At 46.4% G+C, this 12,246-nt stretch overlaps 1 protein-coding gene across 2 annotated transcripts in view; it reads left to right on the top strand.

Moving 5' to 3' along the window:
- The window catches only part of HMGA2 (high mobility group AT-hook 2), a 146,712-nt gene that overhangs the window by 118,293 nt on the left and 16,173 nt on the right, over positions 1 to 12,246 (top strand). For both annotated transcript variants that reach the window (XM_081956728.1, XM_081956727.1), the window contains one exon: positions 7,035 to 7,067. In XM_081956728.1, coding sequence (XP_081812854.1) covers positions 7,035 to 7,067 — 33 coding nt within the window. The remainder of the gene's footprint in view (positions 1 to 7,034; positions 7,068 to 12,246) is intronic.

Genomic DNA, 12,246 nt, shown 5'->3' with positions numbered 1-12,246 from the left:
TCATTTTCATATTTTCAGCAAGCTTCCAGATTTTGTGTATGTGCCCGGGAGGGGGTAAATATGTTTCTAAATTTAGATTACATATGTCTAATTTTATAAAGAAAAATGGTATCTGTCAGATAAGGAGAAATTGTTTAGCTGCTGCTGCTGATACATAATAATTTAAATTTTAGTCTTTGATAACATTATGATCAAGATTCCATTGTAAAAATTGAAAATCAGGGATTATATAGATGTTGGTTACATATTAACTGCTAAAGAAAATTTGTCATGAACAAATGAGTACTCAAAATAGTTATCAAACATTTCCTTTTATTATGGCAGTGGATGCTTATTCCTCGTGCTTATTCCCATACCGTAATTCATTGTGTCCTAAACTTTCCACTAAAAACTTAGGCATTCATATAGAAAAAAAATCAACCCACACTTTTATGAGATTTGGCCATATTCTAAGAGATTGTATTGGAAAATAGTTTACTATTTTGATATCCTCAGCATAAATGTATACATATGGCAAATAGTATCCGCTGTATCTCTTTAGAGATCTGTTTCACTATTTCATGAACTTGATATATACAGAACATTTTGCTTGATGCTCAAGCCTGAAGCTTAATCAGTAACAAGTTAGTGAGAGCTAAACAACAAAACAAAAATGAATTGATTATCTATGTATATAAAAGGCAAGTACCACTCACTTATCGCAAAATGTCCAGAACCGTAAAGCCTACAAACTTGAAATTTGGCACGTATGTTCCTCTTGGATTCTAGGTGCTCGCTAAGAAAGGATTTTTTGAAATGACCATCAGATCATTAGTATTTCTTATACTGTAATTAATACGCTCTGATGCTAAGGAGTTCTACTCCACACCTGAAAAGAATTCTGTTCCAACCGCCAGTTGCCTTATATTAACATGCTCTGATGCTAAGCAGTTAGACATTCTACTTCCCCTCCCCACCTGAAAAGAACTCTGTTCCAGTTATCAGTTGCCTCACATTCAAACTGGCAGACATTCCACTCCTTCACTCAGGAGCAGTCTGGGGCTCCTTACAGTACTAAACATCAGTACCTCACCAAAATGTCTATACCTTCCACCAATGGAACTGCTTCCAGACTCAAGGTAGCGGGAGCGATATTTCCTTATGTGTTTCAATCACCGACCACCATTGAGACAATGGATTGTGAACCAAATTTCTCCTGCATAGCTCGATCACATAGTTTCATCGTGAAGCACGGGTATCCAGCTACTAGTATATTATACAGGTGAAACTCGAAAAATTAGAATATCGTGCAAAAATTCATTTATTTCAGTAATGCAACTTAAAAGGTGAAACTAATATATGAGATAAGACTCATTACATGCAAAGCAAGATAGTTCAAGCTGTGATTTGTCATCATTGTGATGATTATGGCGTACAACTTATGAAAACCCCAAATCCACCATCTCAGAAAATTAGAATATTACATGCAATCAATAAAACAAGGATTGCACATAGAACAATATCGGACCTCTGAAAAGTATAAGCAAGCATATGTACTCAGTACTTGGTTTGGGCCCCTTTTGCAGCAATTACTGCCTCAATGCGGCGTGGCATGGAAGCTATCAGCCTGTGGCACTGCTGAGGTGTTATGGAAGACCAGGATGCTTCAATAGCAGCCTTCAGCTCTTCTGCATTGTTCGGCTTCATGTCTCTCATCTTTCTCTTGGCAATGCCCCATAGATTCTCTATGGGGTTCAGGTCAGATTAGTTTGCTGGCCAATCAAGCCCAGTAATCCCACAGTCATTGAACCAGGTTTTGAAGTCAGCATCCCCATAAAGCTCGTCTGCGGAAGGAAGCATGAAGTGCTCCAAAATCTCCTGATAGACAGCTGCATTGACCCTGGTCTTAATGAAGCACAGTGGTCCAAAGTCCTGTTGCTCAGTGGTCCAAAGTCCTCTTTTCTGATGAGAGCAACTTTTGCCAAAAGCACTAAAACCTGGTTCAATGACCGTGGGATTACTGTGCTTGATTGGCCTCTCCATTCTTCCTCCATACTCTGGGTCCTTGGTTTCCAAATGAGATGCAAAAGTTAAGTATGACATATCTGAAGTGTGTGTGTGTGTGTGTGTGTGTAAAATGTTTGCAGCTAAATTAGACATGGCTTAGAACAGCCATGTGAATCTTTTTTGGCTTGCGTGCCATAAGGGGGGGGGAGTGCAGGGGGGGAGTGCACGGGTGTGCTGCACCCATAATGCAATGCACGATCCCCCCAGTGCTCATGCACGCATGAGAGGCGCGACCCTCCCCCCATTTTTTGCATGCTTTTTTGCCCTTCCCAGGCTCCAGAGGCTTTATAGGAGCCTGGGGAGGGCGAAAACAGCCTCCCCGTCCCCCCCCTGAGGCCCTCCGGAGGCTTCAGGGACCTTCAGGAGGCTTCCCTGAAGCCTCCAGAGGGCTTAAATTGACCCTACGAGCAAACCGGAAGTCCGTTCCCGAACTTCCAGTTTGCCCATAGTAAGGTGACCAACTTTTTTACAATGAAAAGGAGGACAAAACACGTTCTATTGTCCAAAATGCTAAGGTGACCAATTTTTTTACAATGAAAAGGAGGACAAATAAATTGGAAAAAATATATCGTAAATAAAAGAAATATTTTATTCATTGCAACAATAATACACTAAAATATGATATATGCATAATAAAAACATTTGCAACATTTTATATTGTAATTATGTTTACATGCCTGTTAAATATTATTTAAATGAGTACTTTTCCATTGAATTAATATTTTTTGTCAATGTATCATCTTCTAACAATATATTGGAAATATCTGAACAAGAAATATCCTTCATATTGAATTTTACGGCAAGTGCTGCAGCTAGAGTATCAACATTCAATCTCGATTTCTCACTTGTCCAAAAATCATTGGCAATTGAAAAAAACTCTTTCAACTGCTGCATTAGTTCCAGGGCAGCACAACGTAAATTGAACAAGTATAAATAAATGTTCACATGGAATATGTTCATTTTTGAAATGGCTGAAAATATCCACCCATCTTTTATCAATTTCAACGTGTTGATTTTCCCATTGTATTAATTGTTCAGAATTTAAATATACATTCAGTCTTCTAATTTCTTCAAAGAGACAATTGTCGTCTATTTTAATGTCTAGCATTTCTTTAGATAAAAATTCAACACAAGATTCAATATCTGTTCAATATACTTGCGATGAAGTAAAAAAAACACCATTAAAAACTGTTTAATAAAATACGTCACATAACGCGCAACAGATTAGCCTTCAAATATCGAAAAGGAGGACATGTAGGAGGACACTTTTCGAGGGAGGACAGAACTTACAAAAGAAGGACTGTCCTCCCTAAAGGAGGACGGTTGGTCACCTTACCCATAGGGCCGTTTTCTTTGCTCTCCGGAGGCTTCAGGGAAGCTCCTGAAGCCTCCAGAGGGCCTCTGGGAGGGGCGGTGGCTCTTTTCACCCTCCCCAGGTTCCTATAAAGCCTCTGGAGCCTGGGGAGGGCGAAAAATGGCTTTAAAAAAAGCTGAACTCAGCTGGCCAGCTGACAGGGCAATGCTCGCATGCCCTGACAAATGGCTCTATGTGCCACCTGTGGCACACGTGGCATAGGTTCGTCATCCCAGGTTTAGAATATGCAAATTGCCTGACATTCTATTTATTTTATTGTAAATGTAAAACTCAGTGCTGTAAATGCATCAACGTGTAAGTTGTAAGCAAGGATAAATAAGTCATCTTGCATATTATGCTACAATAGCATTTTTCTATGTATATTGCATTAGAAAATAGAGCACATTTTATTCATGTAAATTGTCTAAATGATATTTTAATATACACATATATATGACCTGGGTTTATTTGGGAGACCGTGGCTGCTGGTTACGCCCGGTCGCTTGTACCAACCCCTGCAGTCTAGGTGGACAGGTGCTACAGAGCCAGGGCCTGCGGCTGATGCTTTGCAATGCAAGGTCTGTCACCAACAAGGCCCCCCTCATTAATGAGTTGATCTCAGAGGGGGAGCTAGACCTTGCAGGGATAACGGAGACCTGGCTGGGCCACGAGGGTGGTTTACCCCTCGTGGAAATGTGCCCACCGGGTTTCCGTGCATTCCATCAGCCTCGGGCCCTGGGTAAGGGTGGTGGGGTGGCGGTGGTTATGCGGGAATGTTTAGAGCCGAGGGAGTTCACTGTCCCTCAGATACCCGGGTGTGAGTCCCTTGGTGTGAACTGGGGCCCAGGGAGGCAGTGGGGCTTGCTGATTGTATACTTGGCTCCTCGCTATGCATCAGCAGCCCTGCCCGAGCTCCTCGAGCTAATCTCAGCGACGGCAGTTGAGACTCCCAGACTTTTGGTCATGGGGGACTTCAACTTGCCGTCAACGGGAGCGGCTTCCGAGGTGGCTCGGGAGTTCATGGCTTCCATGACGGCCATGGACCTGACCCAATTAGTGCAGGGCCCCACTCACGAAGGGGGCCACACACTGGACCTCATTTTTGTATCTGAACAGTGGACGAGTGATCTGGGAATAGGGGATTTAGTCATCACGCCCCTGTCATGGTCAGACCACTCATCCCTCCGGCTGGACTTCCCTGGCGCTATCCCCCACTGCGAGGAGGCGGAACCAGACTATAAACTGGTACCGCCCCAGGCACCTGATGGAATCTGATAGATTCCAGACGGAGTTTGGGCCAATACCTGTAGCCTTGTCCCGCTCCCGCTCCGAGGACCTAGTGACTGCCTGGAATAGGGCGACGACTGGGGCCTTGGACCGGGTTGCGCCTTTGCGACCTCTCCTGCGGCATCGACCCACCCGGGCTCCTTGGTTTACTGAGGAGCTTAGGGTGATGAAGCGCCACAGGAGACGTCTAGAGAGCAGGTAGAGGTCCTCACGCTCCGAATCTGACCGAACACAGGTAAGAACCTATTTGCGGACTTACCTTGTGGCAATAAGAGCGGCCAAACGTAGACATTGTGCTGCTCTTATTGCGTCCGCGGATAACCGCCCTGCCGCCCTGTTTAGGGTGACCTGCTCCCTTTTATCGCAGGGGGCGCGGGAGGCACCCTTACAGGGTAGAGCAGAGGAGTTTGGGGAATATCTTCAGGACAAAATCGATCAGATCCGGAGCGGGTGGACCTCCGTCAGTGGACCAGACGAGCCGCCAACAGCGAGTCTTGAGAGACCATTCTGGGAGGAGTTTGACTCTGTTGCCCCCGAGGATTTGGACAGGTTGCGTGGACGGCTGCGACCCACCACATGTTTAACGGACCCGTGCCCCTCCTGGCTGGTACTGGCAGCCTGGGAGGTGACACGAGGCTGGCTCCTGGGCCTGGTGAACGCCTCATTGGGTGAGGGATACTTACCAACCGCCTTGAAAGAGGCGGTGGTGAGACCCTTGCTCAAGAGACCTTCGCTCGACCCAATGGAGCTAGCTAATTATCGTCCAGTCTCCAACCTCCCCTTCTTGGCGAAGGTTGTTGAGAATGTGGTGGCGCAGCAATTTCCACGACACCTAGACGAATCCGACTATCTAGACCCACGCCAGTCCGGCTTCCGACCCGGGCACAGCACCGAGACAGCCTTGGTCGCGTTGGTTGATGATCTCTGGAGGGCCAGAGATAGGGGTTGTTCCTCTATCCTGGTCCTATTAGACCTCTCGGCGGCTTTTGATACCATCGACCATGGTATCCTATTGCGCCGGTTGGAGGGGATGGGAGTCGGAGGCACCGTTTTGCGGTGGTTCGGCTCCTACCTCTCCGACCGGAAGCAATGTGTTGACAGGGGGGCAGAGGTCGTCCCTGAGGCCACTCACTTGTGGGGTGCCACAGGGGTCGGTCCTCTCGCCTCTCCTGTTCAACGCATATGTGAAGCCGCTGGGTGAGATCATCCGTGGTTTTGGGGTTGAGTACCATCTTTACGCTGATGATACTCAGCTGTACATTTCAACCCCAAACCACCCCAACGAGGCTGTCGAAGTGATGTCCCGGTGTTTGGAAGCCGTCGGGGTCTGGATGGGGGACAACAGACTCAAACTCAACCCCTCCAAGACCGAGTGGCTGTGGGTACCGGCACCTCGGTTCAGCCAGCTGACTCTATCGCTGGCCATAGGGGGCGAACAACTGTCCCCCGTGGAGCGGGCGCGCAATTTGGGCGTCCTCCTCGATGCCCGGCTGTCAATGGAGGACCATGTGGCAGCCGTGGCAAGGGGGGCGTTCCACCAGGTTCGCCTGGTGCGCCAATTGCGCCCCCTACTGGACCGGAGTGCCCTGTGCACGGTCACTCATGCGCTGGTGACGTCTCGCCTGGACTACTGCAATGCCCTCTACATGGGGCTTCCCTTGGGACGCATCCGGAGACTGCAGCTAGTTCAGAACGCAGCCGCGCGGGTTATTATGGGAAGTACACGTTACTCCCACGTAACACCTCTCCTGCGCGAGCTGCACTGGCTACCTGTGGCCTTTCGGGTGCGTTTCAAGGTATTGATCACCATCTTTAAAGCGCTCCATGGCATAGGACCTAGTTATCTGCAGGATCGCATCCTACCACACACGTCCCTGCGACCTATCCGCTCACACAGGGAGGGGCTCCTCCTGGTGCCGTCTGCTAGGCAATGCCAGCGGGCGACACCTAGGAGTAGATCCTTCTCTGTGATGGGCCCAACCCTCTGGAATGACCTCCCCCCAGACATTCGAACTACCACCGACCTCCGTTCCTTCCGGCAAAAGTTAAAGACTCACCTATTTCAATCAGCTGGCCTGGCACTTTCTTAGTTTACCTCCCGGGGATTTATTTTATTTTAATTGGGTTTGGGGTTTTAATTGTGATGTTTTTAGGATTAGAATATATTTATTTCTTAGTACAGCCTATCTCCCCCTCCAAATGTATCTTAAATGTATTTTATTATTATGACTGGTTTTATTTGTATTGACTGTACACCGCCCCGAGTCCCTTTCTGGGAAAGGGGCGGTCTAAAAATCTAATAAATAAATAAATAAATAAATAAATATTTTGTTTTATTGTTTTGCAGCCACAGCAAGTGGTCCAGAAGAAGCCAACTAAGGTAAAAAGTGAATTATTTTGCCAGATAGTTAATTCAGTTCCTTGTAATTGTTTGTCATGCTTCTTTACTTGTAACATTGATATAAAATGAATGGAAATATATATTTTATAAGTACTTACAACAGAATGACCAAATAATTCTATGCATATTTTTAAAATGTATTTTGCAAAGACTAAAAATATACCATATCATTTCACCAATTTATCAGTTTAGATTCCTAATCACTTCTTTTTGCTGTATTATTTCATTAACCATATTTTCAAACAATATGCAAAAAATGTTCTGTTCCATTTAATTGTTTTGAAATGGAGAAGCAGGTTATGGTTACTTTGGTTTGATTGTCTTAAAGTACAATTGGGAAGAGAAGCTCAAAATCAAATTATTTCCATTTCCAGGGGCAATGAGAAATCAGAAAACTCAAAACTACAGTCACCTTCAAAATAAATATAATTTAATTACCAGTCAGCACGTGAACCTTTTCTGGCCATTTACTAACATGGCATAATGTCATGAAAGCTTACACTTTCGTGCAAAATTTTCACTTTACTGAAAATTAGAATAGAAAAATATTTGATATGTGTGCATTTGAAGTAAAATTGATGAGAAGGGCATAGGATAGAACAGTGATGACGAACCTATGGTACACGTGCCACAGGTGGCACGCCGAGCCATTTGTCAGGGCACGCGAGGCGCTGGCCAGCTGATTTCACACTATTTTAAAGCAAGTTTTTGCCCTCCCCAGGCTCCAGAGGCTTTATAGGAGCCTGGGGAGGGCGAAAAGAGCCTCCCCCACCCCCCTGGAGGCCCTTCGGAGGCTTCAGGGACCGTCCGGAGGCTTCCCTAAAGCCTTTGGAACGCTTAAAACGACCCTCCAAGCAATCCGGAAGTGACTTCCGGTTTTCTCGGAGGGTCGTTTTGAGCACTCCGAAGGCTTCAGGGAAGCCTCCGGACGGTCCCTGAAGCCTTCGGAGTGCTCAAAACGATCCTCCAAGCAAACCGGAAGTCACTTCTGGTTTGCTCGGAGGGTCGTTTTAAGCATTCCGAAGGCTTTAGGGAAGCCTCCGGACGGTCCCTGAAGCCTCCGGAGGGCCTCCGGGGTGTGTGGGAGGCTCTTTTCGCCCTCCCCAGGCTCCTATAAAGCCTCTGGAGCCTGGGGAGGGCAAAAGAAGCATGTAAAAATGGGGGGGGGGGCGGCTGGTTGTGCGCACATGCGCACTGGGGGTCATGCATTGCATTATGGGTGCAGCACACCCGCACACGACCCCCCTGCGCTCCCCCCACTTGTGGCACGCGAGCCAAAAAAGGTTTGCCATCGCTGGGATAGAATATAAATTAGAATATTAGTAATTAATTGTAAGTGAGGAACTCCCTGATAAAGCTTAGCTTGGAAATGTATGTTGAAATAAAGCTGCAAAAAAAGAAAAAATGTAACATTTTGAATGAAAAATTGATAGCCTTTTCTGTACCAGAACTGGTGAAATGCTAAGAAAGATAGGGCTCTCAGTGGAATAATCTTATGAAATATCATTGATTATTTTTATATTATATGTTTTACTGATTTAAATCCTGGTAACACCTTCAATTCCCAGGAAAAAAATATGTGGGGAATTCAAAATTCAGTCTGCTAAGGAATATGTAAAGCTTTACCTCGTTGTGTTTGCCAGATACTTTGTAGATAACTCCAACCCCAGCAGAAGCTTGGCAGAATTTCAGTGGTGGGGACCTCACATTTCCATTCACATTCTCAATTGTGGCTAATCTTTTTGCTAGACCAACTGAGAATAAGCCTGGATTTTAGGACATACCGTATTTTTCGGAGTATAAGACGCACCAAGGTTTAGAAGAGGCAATTTTTTTAAAAAAGTAGGTAAGTAGATAGAAGGTTAGAGAGGGAGAGAAAGAGACAGAAATACAGTAGGCAGGGAGAGAGAGAGAGAGAATAGGTAGGTAGGTAGGTAGGTAGGTAGGTAAGTAGATAAAGGGAGAGAGAGAGAGAAATAGAGAGAGAAAAATACAATAGGTAGGTAGGAAAAGAGTGTGTGTGTGTGTGTGTGTAGGTAGGTAGGTAGGTAGGTAGGTAGGTAGGGAGAGAGAGAGAGAGAGAAATAGAGAGAGAGAGAAATACAGTAGATAGGTAGGGAGAGAGAGTAGGTAGTAGGTAGATAGATGGATAGAGAGAGGGGGAGGGAGAAATACAGTAGGTAGGTAGGGAGAGAGAGAAAGTGTAGGTAGGTAGGTAGAGGGGTAGAGAGAGAGAAATAGAAAGAGAGAGAAATATAGTAGGTAGGTGGGGAGAGAGGGTAGGTAGGTAGGTAGGGAGATAAAGGGACAGAGAGAGAGAGAGAGAGATAGAGAGAGAGAGAGAGAGAAAGAGATAGAGAAATACAGTAGGTAAATAGGTAGAGAGAGAGAGTGTAGGGAGGGAGGGAGGGAGTGGGATAGAGAGAGAGAAATAGAAAGAGAGAGAGAGAAATACAGTAGATAGGTAGGGAGAGAGAGAGGGTAGGTAGGTAGGTAGAACCCCAAGGGATCTCCTCTGATATTCATAGGTCAGCTACTTGGTTGTTTCCTGATCCCCAATATGGCAGACCTAATAGTCAGAGAAGTGGGCAGCAAGTAACAAAAAGAAAACTCTGGATTCCAACAATATAGATAAATTGTTAAAATTTATTCTCCCTAGTCTCTTGAGCATTCAGTGAATGTGTTGTGTTCTGAGCATGCTCAGCACATTGTAGTTTCGGCGGGAACGCAACTAACAGTTGATTGGTGGAGCCATCTGACAGCTCGTATAAAAGTGAGCTGTCAGACGGCAGCTTCAGCTGTTGCCTGTCAGTAATCTGGTGCATTTGACTGTTAGCTGTTATTGTTACAGAATAAACTTGTTATCCTTTATTCCTGCCTGAGCCTCAGTTATTCTGGCACCCACACTAAATTCAGAATATTGAACACTGGCGACGAGGATGGGATGCCGATCTGAGGCCAGGTTGTTGGTCACTATTTGTCGCTGAAGTTTGCTACTGAGCTAAGTCACTCACGACGCGACGTTGTGATTGCTGCTGACAGGAATGGCTACCTTAAAGTTTCCGCCTTTCGCCCAGGGCACTGAGTCTTGGGAAATGTATATTATGCATTTCGAGTTTTTCTGATGAAGAAAATCAACCTGACGGTCCAAATAGAGGGGGTGCCCTGCATGATGGAAGTGGACACAGGCTCTGCAATCTCTATTGTGTCCTGGAGCACCATTAAGCATGTTTTGCCAAAGCTGCCCAAGTGGCGTTTGCAACGTTGAAACCTGAATTTAAGGGACTATCAAGGGAATATTATCCCCATAATTGGCACAAGAACTGTACAAGTACAGTTTAATGGTTTCAATGGTCGATTGCCTTTGATTGTGGTCAAAGGAGCCTTGCCCCGCCTCCTTGGACTTGATTGGTTTGCCGCCCTGGGCCTCCAGATAAATGGCATCAATTGTGTGCAATCAGCCGAACTGAACATCTTAGCCAAAGAGTTTCCCGCCAATTTTGACGGCCAGCTGGGCACCTACAAAGGCACTCCCGTCTCTTTCAATATTGATCCAATATTGATCCAAAGGTTCCACCGGTCCACCTGAAGCCGCACAGACTGCCCTTCGCAGACTGTCAGCGTAAGGATGTGCGCTGACTATAAATGCTCTTTGAACTGTCCCTTGCCATCCAATGCCTACCCAGTGCCAGTCGTTCATCACCTGCTGCACACCTTGGGCGAAGGCACCATCTTCGCAAAATTGGACTTGGACCAGGCTTACCAGCAGTTGCGGGTAGACGACGCAGCAGCGGAAGCCCAGACCATCATCACGCATCGCGGGGCGTTCAAATGTCAGCGGTTGCAGTTTGGGGTAAGCATTGCCCCTGGCTTATTTCAAAGTTAATGGAGCGGCTGCTCCATGGACTCAAGAGCGTCGTCCCTTATTTCGATGACGTCCTCATTTCCGTGACCAGCCTTTCCAAGCTTATGTCCAGACTGCGTGCAGTGCTCCAACACTTCAATCAAGCCAGCCTGAAGGTAAAGTGTGAAACTGCCAAATTGCAGTGCCCCAGGTTGAGTTCTTGGGGTACCTCGTCGACACGGGAGGTCTATGCCCCATGGCTGCAAACAGCAGAGCAATTTTGGAGGCTCCTGCTCCTACTATCAAAACTGAACTCCAAGCCCTCCTTGGACTTCTTAATTTTTATGCTGTATTCCGTCATCTCTTTGACAAGTCAGCTACCTGGAAGTGCGGCAAAAGAGAGGCTGCGGCTTTCAAAGCAAACAACATTAAACAACTGCTAACTTCCAATGCAATCCTCTCGCAATACAATGAACCATTGCCATTGTTACTCAACTGCGATGTCTCTCCCTATGGAGTGGGCACAGTACTGTGTCATCAACTACCCAATGGCACCAAAGTGCCAGTCTCCTTCTTCTCCAGAACTCTGTCGGCTGCTGAAAGAAACTATGGACAACTAGACAAAGAGGCGTTGGCAATTGTTTTCACCATTACCTCTATGGCCACCAGTTCAACATTGTTATGGACCACAAGCCATTGCTGGGCCTGTTGGCTGGTGACAAACAAATGCCACAAGTGATGTCCCCGTGAATGACCTGCTGGACAGTCTTCTTGGTGGCGTACAATTACATCTTGCTGCACCGCCCAGGGAAGCAAATTGCCCATGCTGATGTGTTAAGTTGTTGCCCTCTTCCTGAGGTGCTTGAAGACCCTGCCCCAGCATCATCGGTCCTCCTGATTGACGACCTAGAGCTTCCAGTCACCTGCAGACATTGCGCGGCAATCGACTAAGGACAAAGTAATTGCCCAGGTTTTAGATTGGGTTCAGCGAGGCTGGCCACAGGTTCTTCCCTAGGAGCGGAGTTCCAACTGTCAACTGGAGCTTTCCGCTCAGGGGGGCTGCCTTCTATGGGAACACTGGGTAATAGGTCCACCCCCACTCCGAACGGCAGTGTTGAAGAAACTCCATTGCGGCCACCCTGGCATTGTCCGCATGAAAGCATTAGGAAGAAGTTACTTTTGGTGGCCTAAACGTGATCAGGACATAGCGGATTGGGTTGCCACCTGCCCCCAATGTCAAGAATCATGCCCAATGCCTCCGAAAGCACCATCCATGGAGTGGGAATGCCCCAGTGCCCAATGGGCTCAAATACA

Source organism: Natrix helvetica, assembly GCF_964273705.1.
Source record: "Natrix helvetica genome assembly, chromosome: 6".
NCBI lineage: Eukaryota > Metazoa > Chordata > Lepidosauria > Squamata > Natricidae > Natrix > Natrix helvetica.
The sequence above is the reverse complement of the archived record's forward strand: the minus strand, read 5'-3'. Positions and strand labels throughout refer to the sequence as shown.